At 39.3% G+C, this 17,120-nt stretch overlaps 2 protein-coding genes across 5 annotated transcripts in view; one reads left to right on the top strand and one right to left on the bottom strand.

Moving 5' to 3' along the window:
- The window catches only part of STK36 (serine/threonine kinase 36), a 25,515-nt gene extending 19,451 nt beyond the window's left edge, over positions 1-6,064 (bottom strand). For 2 of the 4 annotated variants that reach the window (XM_087950389.1, XM_087950391.1), the window contains exons 1-6: positions 4,994-5,068; positions 4,465-4,582; positions 4,042-4,182; positions 2,452-2,529; positions 1,316-1,446; positions 981-1,230 (exon numbers count right to left, since the gene is read on the bottom strand). In XM_087950389.1, coding sequence (XP_087806515.1) covers positions 981-1,230; positions 1,316-1,446; positions 2,452-2,529; positions 4,042-4,182; positions 4,465-4,548 — 684 coding nt within the window. In that variant the 5' untranslated portion in view covers positions 4,549-4,582; positions 4,994-5,068. Of the gene's footprint in view, positions 1-980; positions 1,231-1,315; positions 1,447-2,451; positions 2,530-4,041; positions 4,183-4,464; positions 4,583-4,993; positions 5,069-6,005 lie in introns of those variants that run through there. The other 2 variants (XM_087950390.1, XM_087950388.1) reach the window with 2 other exon arrangements.
- On the top strand, positions 6,065-17,120 carry RNF25 (ring finger protein 25). The gene is made up of 10 exons (XM_026665542.2): positions 6,065-6,165; positions 9,646-9,717; positions 10,042-10,144; positions 10,232-10,299; positions 12,902-12,971; positions 13,091-13,162; positions 13,649-13,789; positions 15,015-15,104; positions 15,660-15,794; positions 16,184-17,120. The coding sequence occupies exons 1-10, from the start codon at positions 6,113-6,115 to the stop codon at positions 16,871-16,873; spliced, it is 1,494 nt and encodes a 497-aa protein (XP_026521327.2). The 5' UTR covers positions 6,065-6,112; the 3' UTR covers positions 16,874-17,120.

The raw sequence follows: 17,120 nt of genomic DNA, 5'->3' as shown, positions 1-17,120 counted from the left end.
GCCCTCTCTCAACAAAGGAGGAGGGATATGACATCATCTATCTCCAATCTACAACACAGTCCTTTCAACAGTTCCAAGAAGGCTCGACACCCATTTGTACCACTCAGGTGACACTGATGACACAGATAAACCTGCAAGTGGCCTTAACAACTCTAAAAGAATGCAAATGACCAGCTTTCTGCAAGGAGTATAAATCCTTCCATTCCAGACTATCCAGTCAGAGCTGAAGAAGCTTCTTGGATGAGAAGCAAAACATCTTCAAAGAAAAACCAGAAAGTCCAGTTGCCTTTTGAAAAACACCTTTGGGACAACCACGATCTGGATGATGACTAAGAATCTCCACAGACTTTTAAAATACTGTTTAAAGTCTTCATGTGGGCTGAACACAGATAACAAATAGTGAGAGAAAGTTAAGAAACAATGTGAGGGAGCAAAGGGCCAAAGAGAATATAGGTAATGTTGAGTGTAACAGGGCATTGAAAGACTAAAAATTCTAGGGACAGTGGTTTCCAACCTTTTTCATCTCATGGCATACTACAAGGTGTTAACATGTGTGAATGCCTATTTTATAGGCGGGACTTCCAGGTCACAAATCTTAAAAGTCCCATGATGTCACAGGTTGCTGGAAGGAGACTCAGAGGAAGTCTGACCCATGTGATGTCACAGAGATGGGGTTCCGGCTGTGCAGCTGCACAACACTTCCCAACATTTCTTTGTGGCTCACTGATGTGGCACACTTATTGACTTTTTGTGGTGCACCAATGTAAAGTACTGCTCTAGGAGGATGGAAAAAAAGAACACATGCTTTCACATATATGGAGATTCTCAATCATCCAGGTCATGGTTGTCCCAAAGGTGCTTTTTCAAGAGGCACTTTCTGGTTAAAATACAGCTGCCTCTTGAAAAAGCACTTTTGGGATGCTTTCATATAGAAATCAACCTTAATCTTACTAAGTGGATCTGGAAAAAAAAAGTGCTACCTTGAAATGAGGGCTCATGTTTTTTGGCCACTTGACCGGGTCCTTGATGATGAGGCTGACCAATTGGAAGATGCTGTTGGTGTAGAAGGGTGGGGTCCCCACGTACAGTTCATACAGAATGCATCCCACTGACCAAAGGTCAGCCGTGTGGTCGTATGGCTTCTCTTCCACAAGCTCAGGAGACATATAAAGTGGAGTGCCCTTGATAGATGTCAGTACCATGGTTTGAATGCTCATTGCCCGGGCAAACCTTCCAGAAAACAAACAAACACAACCAAGATTTTTTAATGCTTAGATCAGGAATTGGAAATGGAGGGAGATCATAAGGTACCTACCCAAAATCACAGAGTTTGATCATGCCTTCTTTCCCTAACAGGATGTTCTGAGGTTTCATGTCACGGTGTAGGATCCGATGGGAATGCAAGTAATAGAGTGCAGAAATCAGCTGAGCAGCAATAACTTGCACCTGAAAGAGAAATTGTAATCCTAACCCTGAGAAGAGGCTTACTTACTTACAATTGTAAAAACGTCTCCCAGTTTGAGTATAACACCTTCATAACTTTTATAATCTCTGATGCTGCTTAATTTTGAATCTAATATTTTCCCCAATAAATTATAAAACCATACACTTCTACCTATATTATCCTATTTGCAGGCCAAGCATTAGAGGTTTGCTCTCAATGTACACTGCAATGTGATTTTGGGGGGGATTTGGTATAAGGAAGGAGCCTGAGATCACATAATTTAGTGTCCTTTAGTGATACTTCTCTCCACTGAAGGACATTCAGATTCAACCATGAACAACACCTGACAAGCATTTGCTTGAAGACACATAGGCTGAGTTCATTCTTTAAAAATCCACATTAGATTCTACTAACTACTGCACTATTGTCAAAATTGACCTTATTATCATTTGTTCTAGTATTTGTCTTGGTAAAAGACAGATGAATGGACAGCACTTTCTTGGTCCTCATTATTTTCTTTAGGGGCTGCGGTGACTCACATGGTAAAACGCTGGGCCTGCACACCGCTTGGTCGACAGCGCAGTGGCTCGATTCCCGTGAGTGAATAAACCATGGAGGGACAACAAAGGAGTCTCCCCCGACTGCCCACCGGCATTCAGGCGTCCCGTGGATAAAGATAACACTGCCCAAAAAAATTCCTTTCACAAAGGCAGCCCTACTTCTAACCCTAACCCTAGCCTTGGTGATCCCTGGCTAACACGTGCCATATGCTAAATAAATAAATAAATTTCTGTTTTGAGACCTGTGATAATTCTTGCCTCTCTTCAGTCTTGTGATTCCCCATTCACTCTTTGCAGATGCAATAACTCATGCCATGTACACAGCATGGGGCACATGACCTAACAAGATCCGACCCCTATACTGCTATTACAGTATTCTTCTCACTCTGTAATATTTCTCAGCTTGTGTGCCTATTTCTCCAGTCTAACTCTTCAGGCTGCGGTTACCTGTTCCTCAGGCAAGTTCCCATCATCTTCAAGGATCTGAAAGAGCTCTCCTTCAGCATAATCTGTCACCACAACCACCTAGCAGTCAAGATCCAGAAAAGTAAGCCAATATAATAATTCACAAAGGAGCACAGGGAAAGAACATAGTGATACTTGACTAACGTTTCTGCACTGAGCATAAATCTAATTAACAGCTGCAAAATGACTATAAAGTGTTATAACATTGAAAACATTGCAGGACCCTTTTGAGAAATGGAATCAGAAGTTAACATCAATAATGTCAATTCCAAACTTTTTTTTATGGATAGACTATGTCCAAAAGATGTTTCTGAGGAAAGGGCAGAAGAGAAACAAGTTTTATCTGAGAAGACAGAGACAGAGTGTTGAAACTGGAAATGGATCTACAAATGACATGGAAAATGATCTCATTGGACATCAAAAGAAATAATTCGATGTTTTAAAAATCAAAAAGGAATTGTACATAGTAAACCAAGAGAATGATTTTATACGTTAGATTTACAAAGGAGATTTACTAAAGCTTAGATAAATTTTGAGAAGGCGCAAAAAAGAAATGAAATCAGTTTTATGACATTACTTGATTGGACTAAAGATTAACATTGTTAGAAGTAAAAGAAAGGAATATAATGGTGTTTTTTTTTAAAAAAAAAGTCTGGATAGTGGACATTGCAATACCTAGAGACAGCAGAAAAAAAAGAAAGAACAAGAGAAAATTACAAAATATAATTGTGACAAAAGAAAGCAAAAGTAGTACCAGTAGTAATAGATGCCTTTGGCAAAATTCCAAACATTTCCAACCTCATTGGCATTGACCAAATCACCATTAGTCAATTGCAAAAGGGAGCTTTACTCTGAATCCCATTGAGAAACTACTGGTAGCCATTCCCAGATTTTTACAAGAGGAACATACTGTAATCCAAACATTCTCAGGTTGGTTGAACAAAATGAAATGGCTTTATTGGGAAGTGAAGTAAAAATATGCTCTACGGCAGTGGCCCCCAACCTTTTTTGTGCCGCGGCCCGGTACCGGCATCACAAAATGATCCGCGGCCCGGTACCGGCATCAGCACACATGACAAGGCAAGGCGAGCCAAGCGACCGGCCAGCCAGCCGTCCCCCGCTTCTCCATGCCACCTTCAACTCCTCCTTTGTACCTTTGTCGATGGGCTTCGCTTCGGGACAGCTTCGGGACGGTCACTCGGCTCGCCTTGCCTTGGGTGCTGAAAGAATCCTTGTGCCTTAGTTTCGTTCAAAGCCCCCCTTCGATGAAACTAAGGCGCAAGGATTCCTTCAGGACCCAAACGCCGGTTTCCAACTGGAAAAGCTCACCCGGAAGCACTTTCTCGTCAAACAAGATGGCGGCACCCAGCAAACCGGCGGCCCGGTAGGAAATGTTCCACGGACCGGTACCGGTCCACGGCCCGGTGGTTGGGGACCCCTGCTCTACGGCCCTCAATCTTCTTGGAGAAGGTCTAGCTATGGCACATAATCCATCAGAAAGGGCTTTAAAGATGAGCAGTGCACACTTTTTCCTATCTCTCCTACACTTAATTTTAAAGTATATGTTTTCACCTCTTTGTCAGTTTCAAAACTGTCAAGCATCTGGACAATGTTGGGATGATGAAGTCCCCTCATGATCTCAATCTCTCGCTGCAAATTCTTCAGCTCTTTCTGAGACCGACCCACTTTAGGAATAAACTTCAAGGCCACAATCTATAATGTTTGAAGAAAAGAAAAGGCTGGGGAAACATGCTAAATCATTATTTGCCTTCTTTCCTAATTTTTTTTGTCAAATAATGTTTCTTTCCCAATTATGTCTGAATTAATAACCCATAATAAGATTTCTTTGACTTTGATTTTGCATGTTATGGAAGCCCAGATAATTGTGGCTTAGTCAACAAATCATTGCTAATCAGAATAAGTAAACACAATCTATTTGTAGAACAATCCCCACTGAACATTCGGTCAATTATAACTTTTCTCTTTTGCTCTTACTTGTGCACTATATTTGCGACGTCCTTTATAGACTTTTCCAAAAGAGCCTTCTCCAACCATTTCCAACACATGATACTTGTCCATGATTAGAATGTATGGAAAGCAACGAGTGCATAATCTGTTGAGTACAGAAACAGAAACTTAGCTCCTGCATGTTGAGTCATCAGTACTTCCCTCTGCCACATTCTTGAATTGACCTCTTTTCTTCTCTAATAATTTTCTGACATTTGTCCTTTTCTCTTCTGGATTTTTTATAATTCAGAAGTTGCCTCCATATCAAATTATGATATATTTTTCACACACACACATGTATTAGAGTCTTCCTGTAACAAAGGAGCTTGATTATTAGATCTTTGCTGAGCAATACTAGCATTACTAAATTTCTCTATTAACTAGATTCTGCAAGAATATCTACCTTTACTTCAATTAACATTGGTGAAATTATACAAGGTCTCTTCTCTGGTTTACATTTGGCTGCTTTTTCTCATTGGAAGTCTGGTCATTATTATATGTACCATATCTTTCTAACCTTTGTTTTAAAACCTTTTGATTTCACAGTGTATCTCCCAGTTTCTGGAAACTTCATTAGGCTCTGATGGCTTCCATTAACAGTCCTAAAATACAAGACAAATCCCACAGAATTGGAAAATCAAAGAGTCCAGTAACATTGAAACATCTTTGATGACTTTTCATAGCACGTTTCTTTGGGGCACAATACATTAAGCAAAGAAAATCAAAGTTTTCTGCTTTACTCATCCTTCAAACTGGAAAGGAAGAAAGGTCTCTTGTGACAGCTATTTGGCACTTGCTTTTTGAAGACTCAAAGAAGATTGTGGGAATTTATAGATTGCATTTTACTTTTGTTATTTATTTTGATGCCTTTGTCTTCTTTTTATCTGACATTGGTCATTTCATTATATTTTCATTCTATATTTTATTATTATTATTTTTAATCAGCAACCTTTCTCAAATTTCAGTTGCCACACAGTTTCAACAAGCAATAAAGTTCTTCCCAAGGGCACCTCCCCACCCTCCAATTTTTATTGTATTTTCCAACACACACAGCACACACAACAGTGAGAAGAGGCTTATTCTCCAACAAAGAAAGTAAAGGATGACAGCTGCAGCTGCTGTCAAGAGTTCCTTTGGCTTCATCCCATCCTGCTTAGACCTGTTTCTTTCCGAAATGTTTGGAAAGATGCACTGCAACGGAAAGGCTGGAATTCCTTGTAACCCTTTCGATTTAGAGCAGCGTTTCTCAAGCTCAGCCGCTTTTAAGGCGTGAGGACTCTGGGAACTGAAGTCCACACGCTGGTTTAGCGAACATTCGTCCGCCGCTAGGACTTACTTCTAAGTACCCGTGCAGAACGTGCGCACGGTTCATTAGCTAGCGATTCAGCTCATAACAAAACACCGTCGTCCCTCTTCCCTTCCCCCGGACCCACCTGGAGGGGGATTAACAAGGGGGCTCCTCGCCAGGAAGGGAGCGATGTGGTTTAGGGAGAAAGGAGGGAAGCCCGCACGCTCCAGACCCCCATTACCTGCCAAGCGCCAGACGACGGCGTCGCCAACCTATCGCCTAGCAACTCCTGGAGCCGGAAGTACTCGTGGCCGATTTGGCCGTCTTTCCGGTTTTTGGCTGTCAAAGATGGCTGCGGCAGGTGAAGAAGAAGAAGAAGAGCGGACAGGAGGGGAGGATTGGTAAGAGGGCGGTTGGTGTCGGTTTGTCCGGATGACCAAAACTGGGTTCTGTACTTGCTTGCTGTCTTCTACTTAACCTCCTCACCTTTTTTTTTTTTTTAAGCCTGGATGTCATAACCCTAATTAAGAGTTCATAAGGAAGCGGAGAGTTTAACTGAGAACTTCCAATCATTCTCTTGTCTTTGAAGTATAATTAATGTTGGGGCAAGTAGATCTAAGCTGCAACCATCCGGACCCGCCATTATGGCAGCCAAAAGTTGGGGTTTTTTTCTTAGCCTTTCACGGCTGGCTTCAATGAAGCACTGATGAGCTTTCCGGCTGAATGGGGAAACGTCAGAACAAAAAGCAGAGTAAAGGTCTATGGAGATTCTCAGTCGTCCAAGTCATCGTTGTCCCCAAAGTGCTCCCCCCCCTTCTTCAGAGCTGAAGAAGCTTCTGGATAGAAGCGAAACGTCTTCAAAGAAAAAAATCAGAAAGTCCAGTTGCCTCTTGAAAAAAGCACTTTTGGGACAAAAGCTAAGTAACCTGGGTCATTCGGCCTGAAAGCTCATCAGTACTTTCAAAGAGTTAGATATTTCTTGCTGCCATCTAATAGTAATCTGGATTTTTTTGAGCCTATATATGGTAGCATTTCTTTAGCAACTGCCAGGTTCAATGTCCATGGAGATTCTTAATAGTTCATAGTTGGGTCATAGTTGTCCCAAAGGTGCTTTATCAAAATACAACATGACTTTCTTTGTTTTTATCTTTGAAAACATTTTGCTTCTTATCCAAGAAGCTTATTCAGAAAAGCACCTTGGGGACTATCTGCCAGGCTGTTTTTTTTTTTTTCAGCTAGAAAAATTGGCTTGTAGTAGATGACAGATTTAATCTTCTCTTTCTTTTCTCTTCCTGTTTTCTTTACTGAATTATTATATGCAGATATTTAATCTCGTTCTGATTTATTTCTTTATATTTGTAACTTAAGAGTGCAAATGTTTTTATGTTGCTTTTATTACAAATTAGAGAAAGGCAGATATGATACTGTTTCAGACATAGGATACAGAGACAGAAAAATAAGAGGTCTGACTCAGGGACTCAAGGAACAGGAATTAAATTTTGTTCAGTTCACTACTACAGATGTGAGTAGTTTCCTTTGTTTTGTACTTTGAGACAAAACTCTTCAATATTCCTTTTTTAGTAGATTAAAAAAATGCCTTTCCTTCCTACAAAGAAGGAATGAAAGCAGTTACAGTCATTAGCTATACAAGTATAGGAAGTAGTTATTCTGGGGACTTCCGGTTTGTCGGCTTCGCGGCGGCAGGGATTTGCGACTGCTGCGATCCCCTGCCGCGCTAGCCATTTTTGGGGCTCCGACCCAGCCGGGTGCGGAGCTAGCTGCCCTGCAGGGGCAGCTGAAGGTAGGGGGATCCGGAGAAGGGTTTGGGGGTGCTGCAGACCCCTCCTGGCGGCAGAACCCCTTTTCCCAGGACAGTGCAGCGGCGGTCCGTAATGGCCGCCACAAAGAAGCTGGCAGCCGGGTAAGAATGCGCAGGAGGAAGTGGAGAAAGTGATTGAGAGGAGAAAGTTTTTCTTGGCTCCTAGGACTCTAAGACATATTTAATAAAATTCCTGAAAAGTATGACTTTCTGAATAATACCTGCCAGAAGAGGAAAAAAGCGGCTGCTTGAAGGTGCTGAAAGGATAGCTTTCCTCTTTTCCTACGGAATAAATAACTGGATATTAAGAAACCTATTTTTTAGGTGGAAATGGGTTTTAAGCGATGAGTGGGAAGAGAGAGGATTAAAAAGAAAATATTTGTATGCTAAGATTTGTTGGAGCAGATGCCTTAAGGATTTGAAGACTAGAATATATTGTAACAAGACTTTAAACAGATTTGGACTTTCTTTCTCTTTGATTGATATCACCCCAGAAGGAGAAAGTGAGAACTCTGCCTTGGTTTGGACTGATTGATAACTTTGGGACTGTTTTATCTTTTCTTTTCTTTTGAATATTCTGGTTGTTGTAAGAAGAAAGAAGGAGAAAAGAAAAGAAAGATTTATAATGGCTCTTTCTGTTGAGGAACTAAGAAATGGTGTGGAAGAAGCTTTCCTTTTCTTAGAAATGGCGCTTACTAATTATCAACAAAAATTACAACAGATGAAGACAGCAGAGGAACAAGAAAGAAAGGAAGGAGCCATCTTTAATGAATCTCAGAATTTGATCCAGAAAAAGAGAAGAGAGAAAGAAAAGAAAAGAAGAGAAAAGAAGAAAACTAAAGGATTTAAGGACTTAAGATCTAAAAAAACATTTAAGAAAGGGAAAAATAAAGTGCAAAACCAATATGATGATTGTAAACAAAGGGGAAAAGAAATACGACAGAGAAGGGAAGCCGGTAAGGCAGAGGCTAGAAGAAGGGGGTAGAAAGGTTTGTTGGGAAAAGAAAGAAAGGGAAAAGGTGGAGAAAAGCTACAACGTTTTGAAATTAAATGGAAAAAGGAATTTTTATGGATAATGGATAAAGTAAAAAGATTTTGCAAGGTACATAAGATGAGATGGTAGTATTGCAATGGTTTAAGAGTTGATAAGAGATTAAAATGTTAAAATGTTTAAAAATGATTGGTTTTAAAACTTAATAATAGGAGGGGTTTAGAATATTGTTTTAATTAAAGAGTTTAATAAAATTATGGTATTGATGTTATTATGAAATTTTTATTATAGTATTTCTTTTTAATATTTGGATTTATTCTCTAATTATGCACTTAATTGTGTTGGATGTATTAGTTAGATAGAATGTACCAAGCAAAATCTGATTGGGTATTAGATATTATTTTAAAGATTAATTTGATTAACTTAGGGGGAGATAGAAAGGCATCATACTCTGATTAATGATTTCAGGAGAAACTGATTTTCTTTTTTTCATAAGGGATGAGACAAAGGGATGATAAAAAATGGACAAAAGATACAAATATAATGATTTAAACTAAGGAAGTAGTTATTCTAAGAGAGAATTACTTTTCCCCTCCTGCCCTCATTTATGAATGCTATAAACTTAGTACTGTCTTCATCTATTTTGCTCTTGTTCTTTTGGTGATTGCTGTATGAAATTAAAGCAGTTGACAGAACTGGAGCTTTTGAATACAGATGAGTGTGGGGTGTCATATAGAAAATCTATATTAGAAAATAGTGGGCAGTGTAATGGTGACTTTGATCTTTATCTATTGTAAAACTAATGGTGCTATTCTAACCCTGAGACTGGAAATGTTTCCTTTTCTAAAAAATTTTCAGTTTTCGGGGCATTTTGTAAATTCAAATAATTTTATATGATTTCTACAAATACCACTTTTCAAAGTGACTTTGTGTTGTTTTAAAGATCAGTTTCTGTGACTCAATTGAAAGGAGCTTGCCTCCTATTCTGTTACTGTAAAAACATCACATACTATGCAGGTGGAAGAAATTTTAAGAAAATGAGATATATCTGTAATATTTCTTTTTCTTTAGGGGTTTGCCTTCAGAAGTGGAAGTCTTAGAGTCTATCTATTTGGATGAGCTTCATGTGTTTAAAGGAAACAGGTATTTGTTTTATTGTCAGATGTTTTGTTGTCTTACAAGTGTAAAACATAACAAGAGTATTAATATGTAAATAGTTACAAATTAATTAAACCTGAGGCCAGATTTCCTTTTGGATAATCTTCTCTGGCTTACATGCCAAAAGGAAGGAGTAAACTTGACATATCACTCCTACATCACTCTCTGAGTTACATAGATACAAATCCTTAAGATTGTAAAGGAAGCTGTCTGTTAACGTCATCAGTGTAGGAGAGTTCCAAGGTGTTATTTTTAAAATTTGCTCTCTTTTCTGACAATTGACTTTAGCTTGTGCTTCTCTCAAACTAGATCTGTTCCCTGGGAAATCTCCATCACCCTACACCCAGCAACTGCTGAGGACCAAGATTCTCAGTATGTCTGTTTCACCCTTGTATTGTCTGTGCCTCTGCAGGTAAATATCTAAATGCTTTTTTTCTAGTTATTTCATCATGGTATAAGACTGTGCTATATATTTACACTTGGCTTGGTTTTCTTTTAGTATCCAAATGAAATACCAAAGATTGCTATACAGAATCCTCGAGGGTTAGCAGATGAACAGATCCAAAAGTAAGTACTTTTGATTTTATCATCAAAATTATCGATTGGCTGCACACTTCCTTTGGAAGTAGGTTTTTGATACCCATTTTTACTTCTGTAGTTCTGTTCCTTAATACATAGCTGTCCTTCAGATAATGCTTCTGTTCTAATATTAAGGATACCATTGTGTGATAGAGAAAAGAAGGTAATTTCTATATATAAAATATAGAATATATAAAATTGTGGATTAACTGGGCAACAGAGATTTGCTTCCTGAACACTTTTGAGTGAATCTTGTAGGTTTTTGGTTGCTAATCATAAAAATAACATGTAATTTAACCTATCACATACCATTTTGTAGAAATAGTTTGTTTTTGTACAACAGTAATGTATATCCTTCAGTATCTGTTGGCTATGCTGCACACATTAAAAACAAAAACAAAAACATGGAACTGTTGTTGAAGCACATCCAGTACTCCAAGTATATAACCAGCATATCTGTGGATTGTCAATGTATAAAACATTTTGTATACATATTTTATAGTTGTCAACAGAAAGAAGCTTTTTTTCCCCAAGAGCAGGCTGCAGTGTGGAATCAAAAGTACATTCCATTCATATTTTCTTCAGAGACTGATTAGATGATTGAAGCTTCTGCACAAAAATCTAATTGGAGAGCATGATTGATGACTCTTGGCTATGGACGTGTTTTGTTGGATGATACACCCAGAGGGGTGGGAGGAAAAGCAGGATCAAGGGTGACAGTGAATCACGTATCTCAAGAGTTGGCTACCCCCAGGCTAATGCCGGAATGTTAACTTCTAATGAATCTTTTTTAGTTTTGGGAGTGTGGCTTGAGGCTCATGATTTAATTGGAGTAACTGCCAGAATCCTGACATGGATATCTAAAAGTTGTGGCTCTGCTGCTTGGAATGCAGCTCAGATACACCAAGTACTGTTGTTACATATGTGAATAAGACAACCGTTCATTATACTAAAAAAATGACCACTCTGAAATAATTTGGTTCCACGAGAGTAAAACATGGCATATGAACCATTTGTTGACCCAACAAAGATATTTTTCCCAACTTCACATAAAACCCAGACTGATGAAAAATTTTGTGAAAGTAATGAGCAAGGAAGATATGAAGGTTTTTGTTACTTGAGACAAGTGTTTCCAAGAATAACTGTTACCAAGATCAAGGAACACATTTCTATTGGTCAACAGACCAGATTCACCATCAGTGACAAGCAGTTTGAAGACTGTTAGTGCAGGGATGGACAATTAATTTTCCCACAGGGCCACATAAGAAACTGAGACTGTTGTGGATGGTCAATTTGGCTCAATATTTTATTGCTTTGTAAAAACCAGTAAATTAAATGGTTTTTATTAGTAGTGCTATTAAGAATACATATGTCTTATTTACATGATTTCTAATTTCCGATTGACTCACGCGAGCCAGATAGGGTCAACCAAAGAGCTGGATGTGACCCAGGGGCTGTAAAATGCCTAGGTCTGTTAGTGAGACCAGAGAAAATCGCCTGGAAAGCATCTAAGGATATCATAGAGAATTTTCTTGGCAACTACAAATCATTATCCTACATTCAACTGCTTTAGAACTTCTTACAATATAAAAGATCATGAAGTGCAACATGTCACTGAAGATTCATTTTCTGTATCCACATTTGGATTTCTTTCCCCAGAATCTAGGTGTAATCAGTGACGAACACAATGCAAAGTTAACATTGCCACAATGGAAAAACAGTATCAGGGCAACTGTAATCTATCAGTGCTGTCTGACTGCTGTTGAGTGAGATGCATCAGACATTAAGTATAAACAAAAATCAGCAGCAAAACACTTTTAGCCTTGCTGAACTCTGCAGCAGGTCGGAAACATTATGCAATTAAATATTGTCATTAAAAATTAATTTCATGTTTCTCAAGATTCCTATGTGATGCAATCATTCTGAAATTATATTTGTGTTCAGTTTGAAGAAGTCTATCATAATCACCAAAACTTTTTCAGGAACTTGGGTTTTTGTGTGTGTGTGTTTTTTGGGGGGGGATTACTGTCCAGTATATGGGATTTGTTTTGGAAGTGGGGATTAAAGGAGAAATTTATGGAAGGAATTTTTGACCAGCTAAAGCACTAAATGGACAGAGTTATCTGCTCCACCTTTTTTTTTTACTCCTGTTTTACCAATCTCTGTAAGGCCTTGCCCTTTTCTTTCCCTTTCCTCAGAGGGGTCTCAAAGGCTGGGCAACCCAAGCTGCTGTTGCTGCTTACCAAATGAGGAGGGAAATGCACCCCCACCATGGGGTAAATTGAGGGGAGTCTTGAAATTATTAAGCCACTATCATAAATTCATTCATCCCATAGCAAAGGCAGCTTGGGTTCCTCTCCTGTGCTCATTCCATAGGTTGTAGTAGCCTACCCCTATGACATAGTATACGAAGAGTATAGTTGTTTCCTATTGTCATTCCTTTTAAAGTGTTTGGATGTATCTTTTTGTGCAGGGCTGCAGATTACAGTCTCTCAGAATAAGCCTTGTCATTGCCTTTGATCAATTTAGCCATTCTTATTAAGTATTGCCTTCTGTTTTTTCTCTTGATGCCCCTTTGCTGCCTATCTAGAATTTCCCAGACACTGCAATATATTGCTGAGAGCCAACTGGGTACACCTGTGCTGTATGAACTAATAGAGGTAAGAGGACAGGAGAGAGACCTGCAAGGTTATGCAGGGTGGTAGTAAGGAATGTTTTTAGCTTGGACTGTCTCTGCTTTAGGATGTGAAATTACACACTGGCTTTTTCTCTCAACAAGAAAGGAAAAGAAATCCTCACAGACAACAACATCCCTCATGGGCAGTGCGTGATTTGCCTGTATGGCTTTCAGGTAAGAGCATGATGGACTGGCACCTTTATTATTATTATTTTGGGAATTAGAGGAATTGAAATCATTGACAAAAGGAGAAAAAAATGAAATGTGGGTGAGCTTCTTGAACAGATGCCCAGATAGGAATCTCTTGGTTGTGATGCAGTTAACTTGATGCAAAAGAGAATCAAATGGAGATTTTAGGACAGTCGAATATGGCATAGGAGTTTATTAGAGTACTCCTGTTTCTGTACCCTGCTTGAAAATGCTGCCCACCCACCCTCAGAAGCAGCTTTTCGCACAAAGGAACAGAATATTATAATATGTGGAATAAAAAATAAATCTAATAAATTTAGTTATATGCAGAAAGTTTTATATGATTCTTTGGAATTAACCCGTTATAGAAGTAGGATTTACACATGGCAAACACTGCCCTCTGCAATATTTCCACAAAGTATCATGCTTAACTTAATGTACTCCTGAGAATCACTTCTTTCATCTTCACAGGAGAATGAGGCTTTCACCAAAACCCCATGTTACCATTACTTCCACTCACGTTGTCTTGCTAGTTATATAGAATATATGGAGAAAGAAATCAATGCACAGAAGAAAGAAAGAATGCAGCATTTGACAGCTGTGTCCAAAGAGGTAATGAATGGTTTGCTATTTTTCCATTGCAGTTGCTTGACTGCTCTTTTTTTGCTCAGGAATGGCTTCTTACTCTAGGACTAGGTTAATACTACCAGATTATTTAAGTTTATCCAATTATGGTACTATGAACAAAATATTGGGGATAACAATGGATTTTAATAAAATTAAGGCTAAACGATAAACCGCTTCCCTCTTAACTGATGCAAGCCCTGTGTTCTCAGTCACCATTTCCTATGTATAAGGGTGGGGAGGCTTTAGTCAGAGGCTTAAGTCTGGGAAGAGTTTGGTGTAGTGGTAAAGGCACTGGACCAGAAACCGGGAAACAGATTCTAATCCTGCCTTAGTCACCAAGCCAACAGTGTGACTTAGGCCAGTCCTTCTCTCTCAGCTCTAGGAAGAAGGCGGCGATGGCAAATCACTTCTGAAGAAATGTTGCCAAGAAAATGGCAAGGGCCTGTCCATGTAGTCATCTTAAATCAAGTCTGACCCAGAGGCAATAAAATAAATAAATAAAATTTGTGGCAGATGAATAATATATCTTTCTGAAGTGTTTTAGTAAGGTTCTGTGAATAGAGATAATCTTTCTGGTTTTGTTATAGAAGAACAAAAACCATGTGCATTATTTTTGAAGAACACATTCCAAGTTTTTCTTCAAGGAAATGGTAACGTTTTGACCAAGCTAGTTCTTTTTTAGTGAATGAAAGAGGACGGGAATATATTTTATGTTCTGGATAATTCTTTTGTGGGACATGTTATTTGCTAAGGTATGAAATGATCCTTCCTTCCTTCATAAAAAATAAGAGAGGAGGGCAGCACTGAATGCATCTTTCCCTGAGATTGCAAGAATTGTGGTAGTTAGGGGTAAGATTGCTGCAGCAGTGCAAAAAAAGAAAAAGAAAAAAAGCATGAAATGCCATGTAGACTCCATCATGAATAACATAATTAGTAGTATGTCATATCATTTCCTCTCTGTTGTGGCACCGGGGAGGGCATTCTTAGAAAACCTTGGTAAAAAAGCTTGGGATCTAGGTTTTTCCATTAATGCTTAGTACTGGGATAATTGTTTTTGATTGAGAAGTAGCCATTGTCTAGAATTCTCCTAAAGCAGTTGTTACCTATTAAGGCAGAGCACCAGAGGAGTTGAAAGTAGAAACAGAATATCGCATGGTGTGGCCTAATTACATGATGCTCACGGTTGCTTCTGCCATCTTTTCTTGCACAGGATATTGAAGTGCAATGCCCTGTGTGCAGGGAGCCTCTAGCGTATGACCTGGCCACACTGCAGGCAGCACCACTACCACAGCAGTCAATGGTAAGGAAAATTGGCAGCCGGATCTTTTGCATGGAACCATTACTGTTAAAAAAGATGGAACAAACAAGCGGCTTGTGGCCTAAACTACTTGTCATATATCAAACCGTCTAAGAAATCTCACACCCCCTAAATGAGGTTTGCTGAATTATTTATAAATAGTTACTTCAGTGGAGCTCTTTAGCTCTGCAGGGTGTGGGAGGGATGGAGAAACAAAATGGCTAAATGTCCACAGCATGTTCTCATTCTCACTATGCATAACAGTTTTTAGCTATGTGCACATAGCCTAATGTGTAGTGAAAAATCTAAATATTTTTTTCTGCTTTTCCAGGTAGGTCTGAAAATTATGCAAGTTTTGGTGTGAGATGTCTGGAGAACTCAGCCTGGGGGAGGGAGGTCTGCCTAAACTTTTTGTCCTTCCAAGAACAGTATCAAGTTTTTTTCCCCTGCTTTTTCTAAACTGTGCACCTTTCCAGCTGTGCATCATAGTTATAGTGTTGGGCCTAAAGGTTCTACTTGCTACACTCTTGTAATACAAGCTGTTGTTCCCCCCCTCAGGAAGTATACCAGCCTGACCAACAGACCCTACAACACAGAGAGCAGCTGCGTCACCACTTCCAGAGGCAGCAAGAAAAAGGTGGCATCATTGACGTGGAGCTGGAGAGAAATCGCTATTTTGTTACCCTGCAAAGGGTGAGTGGATAAGCAGAATAGAAAGAAAACAAGAGTTATTAAGGAAGGAAGAAAAGGAATATGCCATCCAAAATAAGGAAGCTATTAATCCTCTTTGCAGGGAAAGATAAGTGAAAGGGGTAAGCTTTTACTTGGTTGACAGTCTTGGAACACAAGAGCTGACTCTGATATTTACATCTTAAGCAATTCCATAAAGTGTCTTTTAGGTAATTAAGATTGAAATATCAAAGCCATTTTGGGATGGCTGTTGTTGTCAAGAGCACATTGCAGCCACTTTGCAATGAGAGATTTATTATAGAATCATGCTGAAGAATATGAATATTTTAGCCCTTGCTGCGTGATCTTTCTGATTCATGCATTTTATCCTAATTTATTTGCTTTTTTCTCAGCCCTCTGATGTCAAGGAATATGACCATACAGCCACCTCAGAAAACGACCTGGGAACTAAGAATGAGCTGAAGTCACCAGCCATTTCAGAACACACTCAAAGTACAACACCCTTGAGTGATGAGCTAAAAAATATAGATACATCATCAGTTACTTTGCATCACAACAGGAGAGAAAGAAAGAGAGGGGAGAAGCCATCTTTACAAAATCCTAGCTGGCAATTACATTATAAGACGTTGGAGATGGCAACAGGAAAGTATGTCGAGGAAGAATCTGAAGCCTTAAGTAGGAGATCTAATTGGAAGAGGGAAAGAGGGCGGTGGAACTATGGGAGATACAACCAAGATATTTCAAAATCTTATAGCCAAAACCAGGAGCCTTCATTCTTGGATAAAAAAGATGTGTGCGCCAAAGATCTCCCATCAACCAAAGAAGAGAAAAACAACACGGAGAAGTGGATACCAATGTCAAAAACTCAAACCTCAAACAGAGAAAAAGTGGACATTTGCTATGGTGAGCTCAGAGGACGGAACACATGGCAAAGTCAGCATGGTATTCAGAACTGTGAGAGATGGGGGAAAACCAAAGGGAGAGAGTTTGTAACCTACCCTAGAGTGCCAAGAGACCGGGGGCAATCCAGGGCAAAGCCACGGAAAGAACCGCAGGACCCAGTGACAGAAGGAAGTTCTTAGCAGATGGCAATCAAAGGGAGGACACCGATCACTTTGTCATATTGCCTTTCAGACATTGACTCTTCCTTATTTTTTGGGGGGGGGGGAATGACCCCTACCAGCTGTCTTGGGAGTTTCCTCTAATGCACTGGCAGTATGTTTTGTTGGGGTGGCATCAGCTTTGCGAAAAAATATTCTGTTTGTGATTAGAATGCTGCAGAGGGACAAATGTCTAATTTGAGAGAGCAATAAATGACAATCAAATACA

This window comes from Notechis scutatus, chromosome 1, assembly GCF_049901735.1.
Source record: "Notechis scutatus isolate UNSWTSFEM ecotype Mainland chromosome 1, rNotScu1.2, whole genome shotgun sequence".
Lineage (NCBI taxonomy): Eukaryota > Metazoa > Chordata > Lepidosauria > Squamata > Elapidae > Notechis > Notechis scutatus.
This window is presented reverse-complemented; position numbering and strand designations above follow the sequence as displayed.